General features: G+C 36.1%; 1 protein-coding gene across 1 annotated transcript in view; it reads left to right on the top strand.

The window, feature by feature from the left end:
* CHRNA2 (cholinergic receptor nicotinic alpha 2 subunit) overlaps positions 1-24,183 on the top strand; it is a 403,744-nt gene that overhangs the window by 242,216 nt on the left and 137,345 nt on the right. Inside the window, exon 4 of the mRNA XM_044062347.1 lies at positions 17,341-17,385. Coding sequence (XP_043918282.1) covers positions 17,341-17,385 — 45 coding nt within the window. The remainder of the gene's footprint in view (positions 1-17,340; positions 17,386-24,183) is intronic.

Below are 24,183 nucleotides of genomic sequence, written 5' to 3'. Positions count from 1 at the left end.
ATTTGCCATTTGGCAATGATTTATTCTTCATTACAGGTTATATATGAGTCTGGTATCAGTGATTCATGTGTACATACACTGTATAGGGACACGGGGACTTCTACAATTTATTACAATCACACCTCAAATCTATGCTTACTGCAGTACTCGAGTTCACATATTTATGTTATGTAGAAGGTTATACCACTTCACACTGTACATAGATTCACTTCACATGTTTGGTTTGATTTTTCTGTGGTGAGGATTAGTTTGCTGTTACCTCATTCATGTCTATTACTATGATGGCTTAGTGGTTAACTACTGTGATTATAGTGTACAGGGTCCGGAGTTTGAGCCTTGCAGAGACAGTAAATTTTGTTGCTGGGCAGAACATAGGCCGTTGGATACAGAGTGATTAAGGCACTTTAAATCAGTTGTGAGCAGGTTTGCGTGGGTTTGCATGATGATAAGCACTGCTAACCTCCGGTTACAGTTTCTTACACTCAGTTAGCTTCTACTTTGCTTAATCTGTGTAGGCAATGCTTACCCCCGCGCAAATGCACTAAAACACGCTTACTACTGCTTGTTTGTGCTTAAACCTGCTTACTAGAGCCTTATTCATTATGACACTGACACTTCACATGTGCATTTAATGCAGTACTCCAGTTCACATTTAAATGGTATTATGTAGGTTATACGGCAAAAAGATGTAAAAATATGTTCATATACAGATTTCACATGGAAAATTATATGTGCTGCAGTGGGACTTGAACCAGGAATGTCTGCTTATTTTATTTAGTTATTTTATTTTATTTTATTTTATTTTACATTTGTTAACCGGGCTAGTCCAACTGGATACATGTAAATTTTCAGTGGAGGCCCGAGAAGAAAAGCTCCGCTAACTACTAATTAACAAGTTAAAAAATATACAGAATTATGCAATAAAAATAAAACATTTGCTTTAAAATTATTAGGTGGGTACTCTAACCACTACACTATTGCTGCTCTGCTTCATTTGCATATATATTCCTTGTTATCCTCTTCAGCCTTTTCAGCTGCTTTAACTGTAGCTAAGTGATGGGCACAGCTATGTTTAGCTGTATGCGGGGTTTTAAACAAAAAAAATAAAAGGGTCTCTTCATTTTATTTAAATGTACTGTTGCTGTTGAACACAATCGGGACTGTTGGTGGGGATATGCGGACACCTATGAGCGGTCTCGCTCATTTCTTTACACATTCTTCTGTTCTACTTTGCAGGGGAGTGTTTATTCTGAGAGCTCTGCTTTCAGACACGCCCCCTGCACTCATCCACGCTCTGTGAAACATTAGGAGTTTATGCAGCATGCCTTCATTAATATGCATGGCGTGCTGCTGTCCTCCTCTTAAACTGCTGCTTCCATGGAAGCTAGGAGGGGAGAAAGTCATAAAGATCCAGAATGTTTTAACATTATTTAAAAAGGAGGGGAAGCACCAACATCCTGGAAAAAAATCTGTAGTGGCTGTAATACATAAAGACAGTAGAGACCCACCAGATCCAGCAACATAATGACCCATTTCAATTTACCCCATGATTATAACTTGTTTAATTCTATAATAGTTAAAAGAATGGTAAAGATGTTGTCAAAATTGATAGGTATAGATCAAGGTGGTTTTGTGGAAGGGAAAATTTGACAACAATAACAGAAGACTGATGATCTAGAGGGAAGCAGAATGTAATAAGAATATACCACTTTTATTGGTGGGTCTTGATGCAGAGAAAGCATTTGACAGAGTAAACTGGGATTTTATTACTAGGTAATAGAAGCATTTGCATTCCCCTAATGCAATATTAAGGTTAATTTGGAGGATATATGAGGGATTGGAAGCAAAAATCAGACTGAGAGGGTTCCTCTCTGATAAGTTGTGTCTGCTCAGAGGAATTAGGCATAGGCATCCTCTTTCTCCTTTGTTATTTGCATTATATTTAGAACCATTAGTAAAGAAAATAAGGGACTCAGAAATTCAAGGATATAATTGACATGGTAATCAAGAAAAGTTGGCTTTATTTGCAGATGATATTTCATACCTGATAAAAACAAAAAGGGCATCTCAGTGTTGTGGAACATTCTGAGACAGTTTCATGTTTTTTTCATGATATACAATTAATGAAGATAAAAACAAAGGCCATAGCCATAAACTATGTATCCACACATGAATGAGTACAGCAATACCCACATTTATGGGAGCATGATAAAATGAAGTTTTAATGAGTATCGATTAAAAGGATTCTGTTATGGCAGCTAAGGATATGTGGCAAGAGTAATCAAAAGATAATACAACAATGAGAAACTGGAAGCTTTTGTCTATTAATGTGGATAACAAGATGCAAGCAGTAAAACTGTCTTTAGTCCCATTAGTTTTATACACAGGTCAGGTATATTTTAATCAACCAGAGCAGAAGTTGTGGACAGCAATTAATAAAGAGTCTAGGGTTTTATCTAGGAGGAGAAGAAGGCAAACGTCAAGAGTCAAGTGGGATAATCTGATCCTTAAAATAGAACACGGAGGTTTATGATTACCTTATTTGAAGGAACATTTTAGAGCTACACAGTTAAGAATTATATATACATCACAAGTAGACAGCTACAAGTCAAAATGGAAAGATGATGAAGCAGTGGGGGAGATTCAAGAAATAAGGAGAGAGTGGGATTTTGGATGCAGATCCTTAAAGAGAATACCAACAGTCATACAGAATATTATATTCATAAAGTCGCAAGAAACTCTTTTAAGAACTAAACCAACACAAGAATGGAAAAAGGAGATTCTGACAATAGGAATGACTGCAATTAGGGGTACAGAGAATAGGCAAGATGAGGCTAGAATTTACTGATGAAAACTAGTAAAGGAATCAAGGTATTTGGATCAAATAGAGAAAGAAAGTTAATAGAATGGGAAAAGGCTACGAAGACATTCAGAGTGCAGACTAGAGATTACCTTCCCTATCAGGGACTGATATCAGAGTACTGGCAAAGAGAAAGGGATAAGGAATCCTAAGTAAAGGATCTGCATTGTTGAGTTTTTAGTTGAATCTAGAGCAGAAGCTGTTGTTAAATATGGATAATTAGTAGGGCATATAAAATATTGCATGGTGACTCCAGGAATCAATCCGAAGAGTTTACAAAAAATTGTAAAGAGAAACTGGATAAGCAATTCATAATGAAGCAATGGGAGGATATAAGTATGACTCTCAAATATTCAACAAAGTCTAGAAGATTTACGACTTTTGCTTGTAAGTATTTGCATAGGTATTTTTATACCCCAAGCAGACCCCAAATAATTGTTTCCTTGGGGAGATGGCAAATGTTGGAGGTGTGATATGGAGGAAAGAGGTAACTGGGAGCATATCTTTTGGGAATGTGATGAGTTGGCAAACTTTAGAAAATTCCCTACAGAGTACTCTGTCAGAAATACTGGGTGAGCAAATTCTGTAACTAACAAAATTGATTTTTTGAGCTGGGATACAGGATCTGAATTGTCTAGATATAGTAAGGCCTTGTTAAGTTAAATTCTGGTGGTTGCCAGAAAAGCAATTACTAAAAATGGAAATCAAATTCTAAATCAACTGTATTTGAAGTAGTGAATATTCTAACAGAGATAAAAGAACTGGAACTGGCATCTTTATATAATGGTAGGAGCAAATGGCATAGGAAATATAGAAATTGCGGGAGAAATACATGCAGAAAAAATGTTTTAGAGGAGCAATGAAGTTTAAGGGAAGGCAGGAGTTGTCCAAGTTATACAAGATTGGATTGATTATATTGTACAGAAAAATATGTGTTGTATAATGTTTGTAACTGTGAACATGTTAAAATGTTATTTTATATAAACGTAGGTTTACCTATCTCACAAGTGATAATTCAATAATGGTGTTCAAAAAAGTATACTGTAGCAGTCCAATAGAAATTACCTTCTTTTCAAAATCAAAAATGTGGCATCATGCCAATTGATACCTCCTGACAGCTTTATATACTATTGCTGGGCAAAATGTTATGTTGACAAAATAGAACATGGCCTTTTAATCTTTGTAGGTATTTACCTTTCGTTTCATACTCATATAGGCATTGCCATTTTCAAATCATATCAAATTGCCTAGTTGATCATCTGTGGGGCTGACAGCCATACCAGGGAGGTAATTGCCTCCTCGTATATGGCTGTTATCAGACTAAAACATAATTCTGCACCCCATTCTGTAACCTACTCACCATCCATCTAATGCAGTTGCAGTCAGTTGGAGTAGATATAAAAGTTCTTCATAGACAGAATCAGAAGGATTTGAGGCTTGTATTATAACCAAACACTACAATAAATGAGACTGATGCATGGTGTCAAAGCCATGGTCTCAAGCTAAATGCAAAAAAATGCATAGCAATCCCCTTTGGAAAAAACAGAGTACCCGCAAACTACAACATAGGAGGTAATCCCCTGAAATATGAAGAAGAAATAAGGGATCTAGGGACCCAAGTAGATAGTCGGCTTTCCTTTGATAACCATGTTGCCAAAGTGGTTAGAAAAATCCTTCTATGTGACCCATCTGATCATGAAAGGGTTTGCATCAAGACCTAAGGATGTAATGGTGCCCCTCTACTCTTCCCTCATCAGACCCATTATTCAGTACAATGCACCAATTGGAATGTACCTGGCTAGACGTCTCCAGCAGCTGGAGAGACCACAGAGGTACCTAACCAAGAGGATTACTGGCCTCGAACAAGTGCCCTATGCAGCACGACTGAAAAAGCTAAGACTGTTCTCTGTTGCATACCACTTTCTCAGAGGTGATCTCTGTCTAACATACAGAGCCATGTCCAACCCAGAATTGTTGAACATGCTCCATCTTAGCAAAACCAAATCTACTTGAGCTACACGCTCTAGGGATATAAACCTCAACACAACAATGAATAGTACATGCTAAAGGGATAGATTCCCTTTGCAGAAACTTCCCTTACTATGGAACAGGGTCCCAATCTACATAGAACAGAGCCCCTCACTATCATTCTTCAAGAGGAACCTTAATGAGTGGATGGGTAACAGAAAGTTCACACCGGGGATCACACCAACAGCACTACTAGATAGGGGCCAAGGGTACTAGCTGCTAGTACAAGGATCTAGGGAACTACTAAAGGGGCAGTGAATACCACACAACATGGCTGGGCTAATATATGCCTTCAGGCAGATAGCCCAGTACCAACCTATGAACCTATAATAACTTTTTGTATTCGCTGTATTTTTCTGTTGTTTTTTTTTTTTTTTTTTTTTTAGTGGAGATCTATGCATGACATTCAGAGTATTAAGCAATCTTTTACTATTTGAAAAATATCTTAAAATGTGTAGAATACCCCATACTGACCTGAAGACAACTGTATACTCCAGCTTAGGTGATAGCCTAGTACCAACCTATAAACTTATAAGTAAATATTGTGGGAAGAAATATCCAGGGATTTGTTATGGCTAGGCTTGTATAGGCCCTAGGGCCGATAGCCTAGTACTAACCTATGAACCTATGAACCTGCAAAAATGAGCATCAATGATATGATACACTTTTATCTCAAAGACTCTTCAACTTCAAAAGACTCTCACTCCTGTGGAATAAAATTCTCTTAAGTGAGCTTAACTCATCAAGTCATACCTTTAGGAAGGAACTGGATAACTATATTGGCACTTAAAAGTTCCAGTATGGTACCTGGGGCATCAAGTTCTTCAGTAGTCAATGGTGAAAAAAACAAGCACCTCTTAGCTATGTTAAAATCATGACAAAAAATGTATAGCAAACAGACTCCGCAGTCTGTTTCAAAGAACAACTCTTGCCACTCTCACACTTTCAGCAGTTTCTGCCACTGCGTTTCTTTGCCAACTAAAATTGGTTTACTTTAAGATGTCTGTTTGGGCTACATGACAGCTCAGTGCTGATAAATGAATGAAAGAATGTTTGAGTAACACAAGAATAATATACTTCAAAAAAGAAAACAGTCTACACAGTTGTTTATCACAATGAGATCTGTGAATTAATAGCAGAAACAACGGACTTACTTCTTGCCTTACTCTATTGGTTACCATTAGCCACTAACGAAAAGGTAATGTCTATAGGAGTGCCAATGTGCCACCAGATCTCTCCCTGAAACAATCAAATAGGAGAGCAGTTGACTTAAATGTCTATTCTTTTGGCCTGCACAAAGAAAACCATTATTAAGCAAGGAATTTCCATGTGTGTACTACAAGTAGTCCAATACTAGTAGCTTGGGACTCACCTGCTCAATCCAAGTTGTTCGAAAAAGCAAGTGCTCGAACTCTGACTCATCTAATTTCCAACTTATATGTAGCCCTCCCCAAACCCAAACCCATACAACAGTATAGTTCTATCAGAACATAAACTCTAACTCTAAAACTCCCACAGTTCCTAACCTGAGTCCTTGCTTCCTTACCCTAAATCTCCATTCTCCATCTCTAACCTTAAAGTCTTTAATCATTGCCTAAACCTAAAACACTAATCCTCCTCCCTAAACCTAAATTCTCCACTTGGTCCCCTAAGTCAAAAAGTCCCTACTGTTCCCGAAACCTAACCCACCTCTTCCTGTTTCCTAAACTGAAAATACTTTTCCATTGCCTAACCCTATAGCCCACTTCCTGCTTCCTAAGCCTAAAATTGCCCTCTTACCACACGCACATGGCTGCTTGCTCAAACTCATATTCATGTTCAAGTAAGAACCGCATCTTATCCATCTTACAAGGCTCTTAAGTCCCTGGTTTTGAGACAGTAATTTACAAGGACTTGGGACTCAAGTACCTGTAGTGCTCCCAATTTTCTGAACAATGGAGACACTTTCCTGGACAATGGGTATTTGGATTGCTGGTAAACATATTTTTAAATTCCCTAAATATGAACACCTTCTCATGAACAGGTATGAAGAAGAAGCTGTGGTTGACTTGCACAATGACAGTCCTCTGCAAAGATGGATAATGATAAAATAAGGAATTTCTCGCTTGTTTCTTTAAATATCTCCTCTCTCTTAGTATAATAACTCCATCTAGTATTTAATGATTTAAAGAAGAAAAACAAGCACCTACACTTCTACTATTGTGGTTCTTAAGATGTTAAAACTGCTACATTTATTTATATTATTTACACTATTTACTTTTGCAGTATATGTTACTTAGGATTCTAGAATTCTGTATGGGAATAAACAATGCAGTATCGATTTCTGTAAGGCTTTACGTAGTATTTAACTAAAAAAGGCAGCTGAGGGCTTCTGCTGCCTGATATCAATAGCTATGCAACAGTCCACATATTGGCTAGAGAAATGGAAGTATCTTTAAGCATTGTTTAAACCAGCACAGTCTCCACTTGTACATTTAGATTCCCAGATAAATGTTTGCTTGTACTTGAACAGAAATATAACAACAGTAATTAACGATTTGTGGTCAGTACAGAGGATTATGATGAGTGTCTGATTGCATGTCATTATGTGTTCAAGACATTCACTTGAGTAGTAAATCTTGGTATCCATGCTGAGAACTCATATTGGAGGGTTACAGCTGGAGACCTAATAATAATAATAATAATAATAATAATAATAATAATAATAATAATAATAATTCTTTGCAGTGCATGGAGCTTTATATGCCTCATTTTCTTCTAGTTACTAAGAAAAGGAAAAAAAAACATGTTATTGTATTTTGGTGGCTTTCAAAGCTGTATATCAATTAGCAAATGTTTTCAAACAGTTTAACGCATCTTACATCAGAGGAAAAAGTCAGGAACAGATTACTGACTAGGCAACTAAGACAGAAATGAAGTTGTTTTAAATTCTGTCTCTGTTTAGTGGCAGGTATTGGCGGGCATTTAGTGCCTAGTATGAGACTTGATCTTAGTGGTCAGGGGCTGCTTAACAATTGTTAAGATCAGGTCTTGCTGTACAGAAGCACTTAACTAGTTTGTGTTTTCCCTATACTGGAGCTTAATCGCAGCACTCCATGTATCACAAAATGATAAATGTCTGGGGCATTGATGAGTAAAAATTATGACATTAATCCTTTAGTATGTTCAAATTATTATGCTATGCAAGGTGTATGGATGATGAGAAATATATTGTTCTATGTTGATTGAATTTTCTTCACTTTTCTGCCTACTTGTAATATTGTTTGCAGTAATTGTCAAGCCATATACTGAATGGTGTGTTCCTGCTGCTCTAGTAACACGTTACTACAAAAAACGCATTTTGGCTGAACAGATTTGTTATATTTTGTAAGTGTATACTGACTAAAACAGACCTGCGGTGGTGGTGGTGTGGTAGCGTTGTTGCCTCACAGTAAGACGCTGTCCGGTTCGATTCTCAGCTAGAGCGTCTTCTCTGTGGAGACATGTGTGAATGGGCGTACCTTCGTTGAAGGTTGTGCATCAAGCCTGGCAAGCTGGTATGTAAAAATCAACTGCCAGTCATTAGCAGACTGGAGTTCTGCTGTGGTGACCCCTAACCGGGAAAAGCCGAAAGACACAAACAAATACTGACTGAAACAGTGTTGCCCAGTTTATTTGCTTTGCTCTGTAAACATTGCTTTACAGTTTCAGTTTGCCTTCACAGTCATTGTCAGCTGACCAGACATCTGTGAAGGCCTGTTAATAGTATTTACTCATTTGTAGGCTGCCATTAGATGGAGGTGTTATTTAATGCAAAATAAAAAAAAATTTTCTAAGGTAATACACATTTGCTAACTTAGAGCATTCTGATTTTGCAATAAGTCAATTAATTGTATGAATTTATAGGAAGACACAATAGACATCTGTGAAAACAAACCAAAGCACAAATTCTAACAGGATGTACTTTCATTCGTAAGATTTGTTCATAGGTGTATACTTGTCAAATGAGCACTAGGGGACTTTATAAGCCTAGCCATAAAACCCAAATGTATTCCCAAGAGTTATTGTGCCTTATTTATTATTTTAAGGGGTGTATATTAGTTAGGCCATGCTTTAATGGCTACCTCTGTCCATCAGAGACATAGGTGTCAGACCAGGGGTGAATTTCCACATTCCCATCCACTGGTTTCGGTTGTACTTCAGTGCTATTATGGAAGTGTTTTACTTGACATGGATGAAAAGCCTGTTTCTTTAAGTTACAAGCAAAGTTTAAGTCCTTAGATCTAGTAGCTATGGTGCTGTTTGTTTTGTGGATATGCAAAAAGTCCATCAGAGTGGGATCCAAGGATGCTTTGAATGACAGGCATTGTCTGTCAGCAGTGTAGAGTTAACAGAGTAAAGAGATAGGGCTTTGAGTCAATCTGCATAGGCCAGTGTGTTTATGCCCTGTATTCTTTTTGTGAGGAACCTCTCTGGATATACCAGCTGTTGCATGTGCCTGGTCAGGTACATATTGAAGAGGGTGTTATAATCAATGATTATACCTCTCAACCTCTTAGGATAAAAAGTCAGGACAAAGCCTAAAATAATGGGGAGGGGGGCAAAGACCTAAACATAAGACAGATTTTAAATACTGCTCTTATAAACATAGAAAGTTGTTAGAATAACAGGATTTATGATAGCAAGCATTTTCTAAAGGATATGAAGTCAGAAACCCAAATGTATGTCATTATTTAATGACTTTAATTCTCAGTAATTTGCCGGAAAACCACAAGTTTTCTGAGGAACAGACCAAAAAGACAGGGCAAAAATCTGGACAGTTGAGAGGTATGTTGATGAGTTTGATGAAGGCTGAGTTCAGTGGTATGATGACTTCCCTGGACCCTGATGTTATGCCCTTACTTAAAAGTTGAGTGACACAATGATTTTTCTTACTACCTTAGACACATGTTGGTTGAAAGTCAGGTTATGTCTACAAAAGCCCACAAATTCCTGACTACTGTGTCTACTTTTAGAGGTGTTTGATCAATGAGGTAGCTTTCGTGGGTAGCAAACTTTCCAAATATACTATTATGCATTTCTTGGCAGTGAGTTTTAAGCCATGGCTTTGGTATTGGTCATCTGTCTTTGTTAGACTTTCCTGTAAGATGTTATTATCTTGTGAAGGGTTCTATGATTGCTCCTAGCTTGCAATCATCTGCAAGCATTACAAGCCAGAGGCCCTTGACATTGACTTGACTTCCAAAAAATAGATACCAAAGAGGAGCAGACACAACACAGAGCCCTGGAGGTCTCCACTGATAATGAGCCTCTTTTTGGAGGTGGTCTTGCCAATCCTAACCTTCTGGGTCCTGTCTGTGAGACAGATGGTTATTCAGTGAGTTACACAGGGGTTAATGTATAATTACACGAGTTTATTGACAATGTCTAAGTGTGCGGTATTGTACCAAATGCCTTAGCTAGGTCAAGTAGGCAATATTCTCCATTTTGCTCTCATCTACTGCCTTGATGAACTTCTCAGAAAAATCCACCAAGCTCAGTAAGCATGACCTGCCTTTGACAGAACTGATCTGGGTTGAGTCCAGTGTCTGGAGGTTTCCTATGTCGTGTCTGGAGGTTTCCTATGTCGTGTCTGGAGGTTTCCTATGTCATTGTTAATCTTTTCCATGATAATTGTTTCTATAGCTTTGAATATGAGACGAGTCAGACTAATGGGCTTGTAGTTTCTGGGACTTATTGATGGCCCACCCCTGTGCAGAGGGATGACTGTTGCAGTCTTCCATTTGTTTGGCATAAAGCCTGTGTGGAGGCTATGGTTGAACTCTGACCCCAGTGACCCTGATATGTCATATTTCAGATTATTTAGGATGCATTCTGGTATATTATTGGGGCCTATCAATACTGCATTCTTATCCTTAGAGAGTACATCTAAGACGTGCTGCCTACTGATGATTGGATATTTATTATTTCCTGGGGAGGAGGCTGGAGATGAGAGGGGGGGTAAAGCTGGAGGTGAATTTGTCAGCCAGAAGATTTGTTATCTTTCTCTCTATATATATGTATGTAAGTATATATATGTATATATATATATATATACACACACACACACACACACATATATATATATATATATATATATATATATATATGTATAGATATAGACATAGATATAGAGTTCCATTACCAAAAGTTCAGCACACTATTGTGTGCTGCCTTTCAGGTGTAGGACATACCTAAAGAAGGCCTTATAGCTGTTCTTGGCCTGGGATGCTACCTTTATTTCAACATTTCCTTTGTTTTACTTCATTAGTTTTCTTAATTCTATTCAATTTGAGAGAGTTTTTTATATTTTTGGTGTTATACTTCCCAATTTTAGTTATGACTTTTATTCTTTTGTTGTGTGACCTGTTTAATTTTGGACTCTTGAAAGACAAAAATGCAGGACAAAGCACCTCAAACACCAACAAACTATTCAGCTATTCAGCTCTTTAATTAAAATAGATAAAGGATGGACAAACCACAGTACCACACTATAAAGTTAAGCACTTTCCGTCTGGTTCTATGACCAGACTTCTTTAGACAAACAGCAGGCATAAAAGCAGTTCATACACACACATATATATATATATATATATATATATATATATATATATATATACTAGTTTACACCTCACTCTACCCCTAATTAAACAATTAATTAGTTAATTAATTGATTAAACCACCAAATACAGTCCCTAACTTCTACACTTCATTCATTTAAAACAACTAGTAACAACATTAAAATTAAATGAATACACTCACTAAGAATGTCATTTGTTAGCAACTTTTGAGAAAATTTGTGAAACAGCCTTTAAGAAATTATATACACAGAAAAGGAATCAAGTTAAAAATGTAGAGAAGAATGATTGGGCCGCCTTTACTGAATTTTTTCACCTCCCCATTAGAACATTTAAACCTGACAAAGGTGGTGGACTAGTTGTTATGGGACATGATTGGTATACCCAAAAGATGGATTCCATGTTGAACACTGACACATACATTAAAATTAGTTTAAATGAATTTAACACAGCATATCGGAGAATTAAAAAAAAACATTTAAATGACTTGTTCATTGAACAACTCACAGATTTATTTATGTTAAACTATTTAACTATGTCAACTCCAAGGACTCCATCTTTATTTGGGTTACCGAAAATTCACAAATCCCTAATGGATCCACCTATGAGGCCTTTAGTTGATACCCGTCAGAGTGTAACAACTTACCCTTTAGCTAAAGTAATTGACAACATTTTGAAAAAATACCTTATAAATGAGGAACTTTTTAACCATTGACGTTAGGGATTTGCATACGCCCATTCCCCAAGACGATGGTATTGATTTTGTCCATCGATTTTTGCACATGAAAGGAGCTCTTGAAAGAGAGATTAAGTTAGTGAACATGCTATTGGACATTGTTTTAACAAACAATTACTTCATTTTTGATGATCAACTATATGTGCAAAACATTGGGGTGGCGATGGGGTCCCCATGTGGGGCCAGCATCGCAAATTCAGTAATATATATTTTTTCCACAGTCATCTAAAAGGAATAATCCTTTTCTACACTTGTTTTTTAGATGATATCCTAATTTTGTATAAAGGGAACCTGGAGGAAGCAGAAGGGTTTGTGGAATACCTAAACCATACAACTACATTTTTAAGGTTCACATATACATTTAATACAGCATCCACAGAATACTTAGACATTGAAGTGTTCAAGGACTCACTCCAGGAGAGATTAGCAACTAGGATATTTAGGAAAGATACATTTTCAAGTACTTATTTACATTTCAGTAGTTCCCACCCTTACCATCAGAGGAAATCTGTAATAAAAGGACAACTGGTCCGAGAGGCAAGGATGGTAACTATTGAAAGTGAATTTATAACAGAATGTAATAAGATAGCTGAGATGTTTTTAGCTAGAAGCTATCCAAGGGAACTTGTGAATGAAATGATGGAAGAAGTCACCTAGAAAAGAACTAATGGTTTTTGCATTCCATTATTACAAGGTAGACCTTTATTACATAACAAGTTAAATAGTATTCAGGAAGCTAACAGGTCTCCGTTGTCATTTATTTTAATTTATGGTCCTGAAAGTGGACACATTATTTCAGTTATTAAGAAAAACTGGGACCTGTTAAGCAATAACTTGGAATTTCGTTCTTTGTTAGGTCCACAACCCTCTTTTACCTTCAAGAGAGGTATGAATTTGAAAAATGTCATTGAAATAAAACAACACACAGTTATTAATAATCCTGGAATGAGTAAATGTGAATCCTGTAAGTTTTGTAAACATATGAGTATAGGGTACTCATTTAATATCAGGGATTGCAGTTATAAGACTTTGCCAGGTAAATATAATTTCAATACTACCTACGTGGTGTATCTTGCTCAGTGCATCTTGTGTCCCACATTCTACATTGGGAAAACTGATCGTAGACTGTGGGAGCGAGTGTACGAGCATCTTTACAGCATTAAGAAAAGCGAAGTGGAAAATGCATTAGCCGCCCACATCATAACTAACCCCACACACAGTTTTAGGTTTAGAGTAATTGACCATATATCTGGAGAGGTTAGGGGTGGTCCTATATCTCTTTTATTAGAAAAAAGAGAATTGATATGGCAGATTGATTTAGATGCCTGTCATTTTCCTGGAATTAATGATAGTTGCTCTATTCAATGTTTATTAAAACTGAAAAGTTTACTTAGGTAATTAACTAGTATAAGTAATTTTTGCATATGTTATGTGTTTTTGTTCTAGTAGTATATTATATGGTAATAGCTAACCCAGTGTCTTAAGTAGACTAGCAGTGGATGTAAACAGAGTTTATGTTTAACTTTTTGAAGTTAGGTCTAAATGTCTACAGTGTAAACAACACTAGGTATAAGGTGATTTGTGTATATATATTTAAAATCTATTTAAAATATATCTAAAATACATCCAATGTATCAAAATTTGATTTAGGCACTTTGGACTGTTTGGATTATTGAAATGATGGATGAATTTATACATGTTAAGTAATATTATGCTGAATTTTTGGTACATCAGCTGTTGACTACATTCTTAGTGAATGTATTCATTTAATTTTAATGTTGTTACTAGTTGTTTTAAATGAATGAAGTGTAGAAGTTAGGGACTGTATTTGGTGGTTTAATCAATTAATTAACTAATTAATTATTTAATTAGGGGTGGAGGGACGTGTAAACTAATGTGTGTGTGTATATATATATATATATATATATATATATATATATATATATATATATTTGAACTGCTTTTGTGTCTGCTGTTTGTCGGAAGAAGTCTAGTCATAGAACCAGACAAAAAGTGTTTAACTTTACAGTGAGGTACTGTGGTTTGTCCATCCTTTATCTATTTTAATTAAAGAGCTGAATAGCTGAAGAGTTTGTTGGTGTTTGAGGTGCTTTGTCCTGCATTTTTTTGTCTTTCAACAGCTTGTGGTGTCAACTTTGTGGTATTAATTGTGGACTCTACCAGGGTGCTTTGTTTTATGCCTTAATTTTGGCTTACTTCTGGTAGACACAGCCAGATCTACACAATTACTGACATAGTTGTACAGTGTTTCTATGAAAAACTTCACATAGGCTGCTGTGTTATCTGGATTTGGAGGGGCTTGAAATTTTGACAGAATAGTTTCTAACTGTTACAGGGTTTACTGAAGTTACAGAATTGATTCTTATTTTGAAGGAGACTTTGTGGTCTGACCTTACCAGTGAGGACACAGCACTGATGGGGAGGGGATACAGCATTCATCCATATTTGTGTGTACCAGGTCCAATATGTTTGTACCTCTAATAAATGTATGCACTAAATATCATGCTTTTCTTCCCCATTGTATAACTGCTATCTTATATTGGTCACACCTCTATAGAACTGTGAGCAACATCAGAAAAGTTCACAATTAAGTAGGTCTGATATACATTTGGCTCAACTTACTAGAGCATTGTTACAGTTCAAAATCCTAAGATAAATTCAGAATACTGTCCACACAGCAATTACATTCTACTGTAGATACTATGGTTAATGACAGCATGTAGTCTTGGGTGGGATTCACAGAAAAAAAATGCAAAAGCATAGGAGCTTCTGCCTCAGCCAGTCATTTGAGGCATTCAGGTGCAGACTAACAACACTTAAATAGAAAGCCCACAACCTAGTCATCAGAAGAGCTGTGTTGCTGAGCATAACGTCATGGAAAAACATTGGCTTTTGGTAAAATGTCAACACTTATGTGGTGAAAGAAAGAAGCCGAGCCTACATATAACAATGATGTATTAATACTGCAACCACACACACTTAATTCCTCAAAGTGCCCCCATCAATGGTATCCAGCACAGGCTCAGATCTGTCTTTATGAAATAGATCAAAGCATCTATCGTACCCATGGGCAAAGAGACATTAAAGTTTATGAATTACTCATAGCTATGCCTACAGAACATTAGAGCTGCAGAAAACATTGTTTTTCTGCACTTGCATTGTCTCCTGCACAAAGACCCAGCACAAGTGAACAGTTAGTTGAAAATGAGCAAACTGTATGTTGCAAGTAAAGCAGATTAATAATTCTGCTTTACTGTATATCCACTGCATTACTGCATCAACATGCATATTCCGAAAAGTAAGAAATATGAAACTCTAATATTTTTATCAATAAATAATAATAGAGTTATTTGTTGAATTCTGACTGCAAAGGGTATGATCATTACTCTTTGTCATTTTGTGATTTGTCTGACATACATTACATAGCACACAAGACTAAAGCTCTCTCTTGTTAGTGAGCTGTTTCCTGTGACAAGGGTACAGGCTTGAATCTTTCTACCTTCATTTGCCTGCTTTGTGACCTTGAGCAAGTCACTTACGCAGACAGTGCTTTGGAACAACTGGGAATTTTGTCTAGGCTCCTTAATGGTCTCCTGGGCTGTATGTCTAGTAACTACTTAAGAACCTATTGCAGTTTACTTTATTGCTTTTCTCTCTCTCTCTCTCTCTAAATCCATTATGATGTATCTGCAGTTTGGCAACTGTGTTTGATGCATTACTGTCTGTCTATGCTATCCATCAAGCCTGATTTTATATATGCATATATATATATATATATATATACGTATATATATATATATATATATATATATATATATATATATATATATATATATATATATATAGCTAGATATAGATATATAGATATATATTACACACACACACACACACACACACACACACACACACACATATATATATATATATATATATATATATATATATATATCTTTATATATAAAACTTTCTTTATCATACAAAGTAGAATATTCCAAGGCAATTAACGCAATGCATTGACTGTTAGAGCTATTAGCAGAGTGAATGGGCTCACAATATAGTTCACACATATGGCATGATAACGTAAGTGGAAATAGTGCATAATCCTTGTCACTGGAGCTTTGTATGAATTCTGTATGTGCATGCTCTACCCCTGGGGTAATTTAAGCTTCTGACTCATTCCATAGTCAGATACACATATGTGGCTGGCATCACAATTCCCACATAAGGGACTATGTAGGATTTGTTTGTGAATATGGTAGTATTTCCATAGCTCACGTTTAGTGTAAGCTACAATTCTAAACTGAAAATGTTTGATGTACATTGATGTTTGATATCAACTGGCAGCCTTTATATGGAGAAAGCAAGAGGATTTTGTTCAATGATGGGCATGCCAGGCCATTCCAATGCCAAAAGCAGAGTGGTAAGGAAGTGTGGGACTAATAATTAAAGTTTAGCATGTCGTCAGTGTTGTTTAGAGCTAGGAAGTCAGCAAAGGTGTTTAGGGGAAAACTGCCATGATTTGATTTACTTTCTGTTTATCTTTAATTACTATTAAGTTACAAAGGAAATATCTAGAAAGGGGTAAACACGTATGCATAAAACATCTAAAATTAATAATGTCTGTAATAAAACAAAAGTACAAAGTGCATTCAAGCTTAGGTTCATAGTTTATTACTAAGCTAACGGCTCTTAGCGAGCCATTTTAAGCCTAGCCAATTATCCCTTGTGAGATTCAAAAGCTGCACCTTGGGTTTATAAGGCAAACACCTTAGCCATTAAGCCACCCTCCCAACCAACTTCTGTCATTACATCAAAGCAGTGATACTTGTGTGATAACAAAGCCTTCTAAATTAGAATTTCTGAAATGCAGCTACAAACCTGTACTTGCTAACAATGTGATAAGTCAGAAATAAAATAATGCAATCTGTCTACATATTCAAAATACGGCACAAAACTGCAGTTCAGCAAATCTGTATGGTTTGTGAACAACGTCTCCTGGGAAATGTGATTTTTTTTGTATAGTGCCAGTTTGTGAAGGCAGCTTTCTGAAATTGCTAACCATCTCTTAACTTTCTGTCTTTTTCTGTATTTATTTTCAGGATGAGAAGAATCAAATGATGACAACGAATGTGTGGCTTAAGCAGGTAGGCCTGCCTGTGTTCAAGGCCAGCAATGGCTCTAATTTCACTTCTGCAGACTGGAGTTTGCCATTTATGTGAAAGACTATTTATATGCTATTAAAAAATTTACACTTTGTATTCTCAACTTTAAATAAATAAATAAAAGAAAAAATAATGCCGGCAGTAGCAATGGGGTACATCCTGCAAGTTTGCATGACTGAAACGCTTAATTGTTGGTTTAGAAATGATGGTAAATGCAAATGAACAGACATATTGATTTTCTCCTTTTTATTTTCAATGGATTTCTAGTGCATTATTTTAAAATGTTATCTACTAGCCCAATGGTAATTCCAGGTATTCTGATTTTGTTAATAAAACAAATAAGTAATATTACGGTAAGTGTTATACAGGTAACTCACAGGCAGCACAGATAATTAAAGGTATGAACTATTAAAAGTCTGCTCGCTGCATTCCAGGGATTTAATCCCTCAGCTTCCCTTTGCCTGCTGCGTGACTCAGAGCAAGTCACCTTAACCCCTAAAAGGGAAATTAATGTCCAGTGGGCTTACCTAGTTAAAAAGAAAGTGACAGTTTTTTACAGACAGAAAAGGAAAACATTTTGTTATGTTTACAATACGTAGAAGGTGAGTTTCAGTGCTGATGCTAAAAGTCCTATACCTCAGAGGTTGTTGGGGTGTGGTCTGCATGAATATGTTAGGAGAGTGTTTAACTTCTTACAGTTAATTTAAAACAGAACACACAGGTTAATGCTATTACACAGGATTAGCAATATTTTGTTAGAGTGAATATGGTAATTTCACACTATTACAGCTGTCATTTTTCAAGTAATGTCATTGTATGCACACATTTTAAACATGCAAGTTTGTACGTTTAGACCAGAAGCTTACATTTTTCTTAACCCCTGACCGTGGTCTAGGCATGCAGAAATAAACTGGATGTTATAGCTAGTAGCCTGCAGCAGATGTCCATTGTATTGTGTTTACTCATGAAGAAATGTAGCGCCTGTATATAGAGCATGAATGCTGGGAGGAGTTCAATTTAGCATGATACTTTCACAGACCACTAAGTCCCTCCCTTTTAACCACAGTGTATTATACAGGACTTGCATCTCCAAATTTCTTTTAGTGTTCTACTGCACTCAGCATCGAAATGACAATTTTAGGTTACTATTTCTATTTTGGGGAGAAATATGTCAGTGTTTTTATAGTAAACAATTTTTCTTATAACTCATTGCTTGTTTAAGCTACTGCCCTCATTTACAAGTCAGCTGAATATTTTTGTTTCTAATAAATGAATTTTATCTGCTTCGTTAGTTTCCTTCCTTCTACCATTTTTGAAGTTTTGTCTAACATCTAGTTGTACTGCTGTATTTTTGGCTTACTGTGTGAGTCTTCAGCCTTGCTGGCCTTTATAACTAGCTAGCTAACTAACTAATAAGTTAAGTAACAAGCTTCTTATTTAATTCTAGTTTGCTATTTTTTTCTGTGTTAGTCAATGTTTCCTAATGGACCTGGTAACAAGTTTCCACACCACTACAGGTGCAGTGTTTAATATATCTGGGAGACCAGCATGATGATAAATATGACATTTGTCACTGCTAAAACTAAAAGACCATACAAATAAATTAGCATTCTACCAGTATAAAGAACCTTATACATCAAGATGAGATGAAACAGAACATCCAAATGTAAACAGCACCAAAGAACATGCAAAAAATGCAATTACACTGTTAAGAATGCAACATGTTTTTGTCTTTTAATTCATTGACTTCTTCAGAGCCTAATACCCATTAAAAATTCACATATTTAAAACTTTACACAAGTCATATGACTAGCATCTTAAAGTGAAACGCAAAAACATCATAGCAAATAATACTCTAAACTTCAAATGCACATTCATTTTATATTTTAAAATGCTACTAATATTTACAGTTTAATTAATCCAGAGACTGTGCATGCATTTCTTAAAATGTGCCATTTTATTTGTATTCTTTGTAATGTATTCTTCTAATCAGCACCTCTTGGATTAATAAATATAGAACCACAATTATAAGATTTCCCTTTTCTGGGTATAAGAGATAAGACTTTGTAATGCCCATCATATCCTTGTTAATATATGAGCATTGTTTACATGCTCCACATTTCATAGTTTCCCCACCTTGTTTATATACCATATTATCTTGTTTAAATCTTTCAAAATTGTTCTTAAAATGTATCCCTCTTTTATGTATAAAGGTGGGGTCCTTACCAAAATCGTGTCCATCTATGTTAAAAGCTGAAATGCATATCCCAGTGATTCTCACTATTGTCTTAATTTCTATCATTTCAGCATTTGGTTGGATTACAATTACTTTTTCAAAGTTCTTCACATTTAGTCTTTCATACCCTTCTATAAAATAAGGGAAAATTTATCATGTCTACATATTTAAATTACTTTATTTAATGTATCAGTTACAGTCTCTGGATACCCTCTTTCCAAAAACATGCATTTTTTATTTAGTAATTCTTCCTTCAATTTCTCATCACCCAAAGTTAATATTGAAGCTCTAATCATTTGTCCCCTAACCAAATTTATTTTCTGAAAATAAGGGTAGTAACTATTGAAATGTGAAACCCATTTCTAAAACTTGGCTTCTGATATACTTCAGAGCCATACTTCTGCATTTTCTTGTCTTTGTGTATATATGTCCAAATAATTAATACCCACATCTGAGTAGTATACCTCTCAACTGTCCATATTTTTGCCTCATATCTTTGGTCTGTACCTCATAAAATATGTGTTTTTCTGGCAAATCATAAAAGATTGAAGTCACTAAATGATACTAAATAATGATAGACATTTGAGTTTCAGACTTCATGTCTTTCAGAAAATACATAATAATATAAAACATATTATTCTAGCAACTTTCTAAGTTTATAGGAGCAATATTTAAAAAATGTCCCTATTGTTGGGCCTTTGTACCCCCCCCCCCCCCATTATTTCTGGCTTTGTCCAGAATTCTTGCACTGAGAGGTTGAGAGGTATGCTGAGTAGGTGTTAGTAAAGGACATAAATTTAGTTGTATTATTAATATAAAAATAAATGCATCTAACTGTTGCCAAAATCCTGTCCATAACAAAAATATCGTCCAAAAATCATAAGTAAGTAATCCAATCTGTTCTAAATACACTGTTATTTGATAGATTACATTCCTGACTGTTGAGGCTCTTTGGTGTAATATGTGGAATAACAGTTGATACAAAATCTGAAACCTGTATGTGAAGTGCCTTGAAATGGAATTCATATACTTTAATAATAAATATTGTCAATTTATTTGGATTAATTTTTATAAGGTACCACCTCAGGACTCCAAGGCATAACAGTAATATATCAACTGGACTAATGCTTGGTCTTTTTCAAATACAGTCTGTAATATATAGAAAAAAGTCATGCAGTAATACTGCGAAATTATCCGAGAATCTGTTCAGATTGGCTACATGTTACCAAATGTTAAGGCATCTCTGGGATTACAAATTTATTTTAAAGCTCAGTTTACATAAAGCAAGATTCTAAAGTAGCGCAATTCATCATTTTACAATATGATATAAGATGACACACATTTTGCTGTCTGTCTAGTGAAGCATAGTTCAGGAAACTTTGTGAGTATTTGTATTAGCGATTTGTTATATTAGGATGCTGAAAAGGTTACGCACACCAGCCTCTGTAAATAAAGCTTCTCGTTAGATAGGTTTATAAACATGAATGTGGTCAGACATTAAGAAATGTCTGAATGATACTGCATCTGGTATTTCATTTTTCTGAACTGTTTATAGCAAACATACTGCTCAAAAGTTAAATCTATATCTAAGACAAGTATGGTATAGAAAAAAAACTGCTGCTGGAGAACAGCAAGAACTCTTAATTAAAAAGACAGTGCAGTGCCTGGGTAGAGTGATTTACAGCTAAAAGAACAGATTTAAAAAGCAGCTTTGTCAGCAGTAGGGAGACGGTTTACTTTTGCTGCTGGTGGTGTATGTTTGTGGGTTGTGGAGGATGAGCTCATGTACTTTATTTGAGTGTTTGAAGCCAATGAGCATCAGTGAGGGAGTCAGTCATATGAAGAGGAATGCATATGCAATAAAAGACAAGTCACCCTCTCCACAATGCTGTTCTGTCTTGTGTTGCAAGTAGATATTTGTGCTGTATACAATTTTCATTAATGAAGTCTGTTTTGTCTTTATTTAGTCACTATGCAGAGCAGAAGTAAGTGATTTTGCTGAGCAACAGGTCAAGTTATTTAAAGTGCCTAACAGTGTTTGCTTTTCTCAGATATAACAGAAATCAGCTTCTTGTCTGAGGACACCATTGGTAGTTTTGAAAACATTACCTTGTTTGAGAAATTCATTTCAATTGCTTATTTATGAAGGATGGCACAGTGATATAGCATTTGACATTGCTGTCTCACAGCGCTAGGCTCTGCAGTTGACATGGATGTCTCACAGAGCTGGGCTGTTCAGTTTAGTTATCAGTTGTAGTGCCAGCTATGCAAAAACTGCATTGCCTCCCTGTGTCTGCATAGATTTTTAGCATGTGCCTCCAATTGTGCACACATCCTAAAGATGTGCCCTCAATGAAGTGATGATATTCCATGTTGTCAGTAACTCTGTGTGTGCCGCATGTAAGTGAGCGTGTAAGTATTTGTGCTGTGAAGGGCTAGCTACCCATTCATGATTCGTGTCTTGTGCCCACTGAGAGGGTGAGACAATCCCCACCTCTTTTAAACCACCATTTTGAATTAAGCAAGTAATCAGAAAGTGGTTGCTTATTCAAGACCCATTTCTGACTAAAGGGAAGTCTTCACTTAAGGTACCGCTTACCTAAAGGACAGGTAGTCATTTTTAAACAGAAATTATCTACATAAATGTAAGGCTGTCAAATGGAAATGCAGTGGGGAGTACAGATGCCTCTAGCAGTCTTAAGAAGGGAAAAATTACACTACAAAGTGCTATATTGCTCTCAAATACCTTATATAATCAATTTCTGAAGGAAATTCACAATGTGTTTCTTTGATCTTAAAAAAATGTTCTGGTTGCTGTCACATAGTTCTGGATGTTGGTAGGCTGTCTGTGAATGTGTCTTTGTGAATCATATAAAAACACTAACACAATAAAATCCCAGCTGTCCAGTCTTAATCAATGCAAAGATGACTTATGACAGTGGATGGGGCTCCATAAATTCTTACCGGGGATATCATCCACAGCCCTCCTGGATGTGGGCAGTCATTACTAAATGCAATCCTAGGTGTTGAGTAGTGTACCTATGGTATCACATTGGGATGAAACGGCTAGGCTATGTCGATAGCCTAGTAAACTCCTATGATCGTATGGTACTATGACATGATCATAAAACTTTCTTTAACAGTTAAGTGCAGAGGATTAAGGATGAGCTGTTTCCTATAACCAAGAGTACAGGGCATGATTTCTGCCACCTTCATTTGCCCATGTGTGACTCTGAGCAAGAAACTACTAGAAAGTGCTCCTAGGTTGCTTCTGAAAATGAATGAGTGTGTCCAGTGGGCTTACCTGTTACAAAGGGTACAAAATAAATAAATAAATACATGCATACATACATAAATAAATAAAATGCATAAATTACATACTCTGCCTCAACCACAGCCAGTACACTTCCTTCTGACAGCCTGTCAAAAACAGTTTCTTACCATCATCAGAGCCCACAGCTGCTGCAAGCTCTGACATAAGCCTGAAGTAAAATTTGAAAAGTAACCAATGAAACACGGTCTTACATTTTAAACCTGGTAAGTATATGCCCTTCCTTTAGTGCACTACTCATTTATAATGGACATTGAACAGTAAGTACTAACATAAAGTAAAGCCATGTCCATAGTACTTGTCAGCTGAGTATAAGTCAGCTCTTCTGAGAGTCAACACCAGATAAGTTCAGCTGTGACCCCTTGCAAGATGTTTCCATATGTAATTATGCTCTCGGAGGGATTTTATCCAATTATTAAGTGCTGCATGCAAACTGTCACTTTGTCACTGATGTTAAGTGTTGACATTATGGTCCTCGTATTACTTATTTTTTGTTCTAATCTTTGGACCATGCTACGAAAACTGGCACTATGGAAGCATTGCCATGAACTGGCCCCATGACTCTAATTTTGCCTTCCTATGGTGTTTTTGTCAGACATGTTTGCATTTTTGGTGTCAGTTAACTTGCCATATTTGCATAGCAACTGTGTTGACCTCAGGTCATTGTTATGTATAATTTGCCTCTGGGTCAGTGTACCACGGTCTTACACTGACACTTAATAACCGAATACAGCTTAGATGGTTGGTTTTGGCAGACAAATGCTTTGCTTTGATCAAACTCAGTTGGAGGGAAGTGTGGTATCTTAGTCTGATGACAAATTCATTGAAAAGAATATCAGTCAAATGTAAGAAGTGTTCTAGGGATGTCTTTCATATAGTGTTCTATAGAATGAAAATCTGATTTCAGGTGACAGAGTTTAAGTTAAATACAAACTGCTGTTTCTTTTCTTAGTCAATAGTGACATGATGAGCCAGGTCTGTATCGCTTTATATTAAATGCCACACTGAGTTACATGCAGAGAAAATCCTGTAGATTGATTCTTACTGCCAAAATGTCAGTCTGTTTGATTAATCCCCAAATTGCTAGACTACTTGACTGGCAGCTTAAAACAGACAGACATCCAGAAATCCCTCTTAATCAATGAAGCTGAGGACAGTTCCTCTGGAGATAAATCACAGAACTTGTTGCAGAAAAAAGCATTTTGTATATTGT

Source organism: Protopterus annectens, chromosome 2.part1, assembly GCF_019279795.1.
Source record: "Protopterus annectens isolate FY-2018-M chromosome 2.part1, PAN1.0, whole genome shotgun sequence".
Classification (NCBI taxonomy): Eukaryota; Metazoa; Chordata; order Ceratodontiformes; family Protopteridae; genus Protopterus; species Protopterus annectens.
This window is presented reverse-complemented; position numbering and strand designations above follow the sequence as displayed.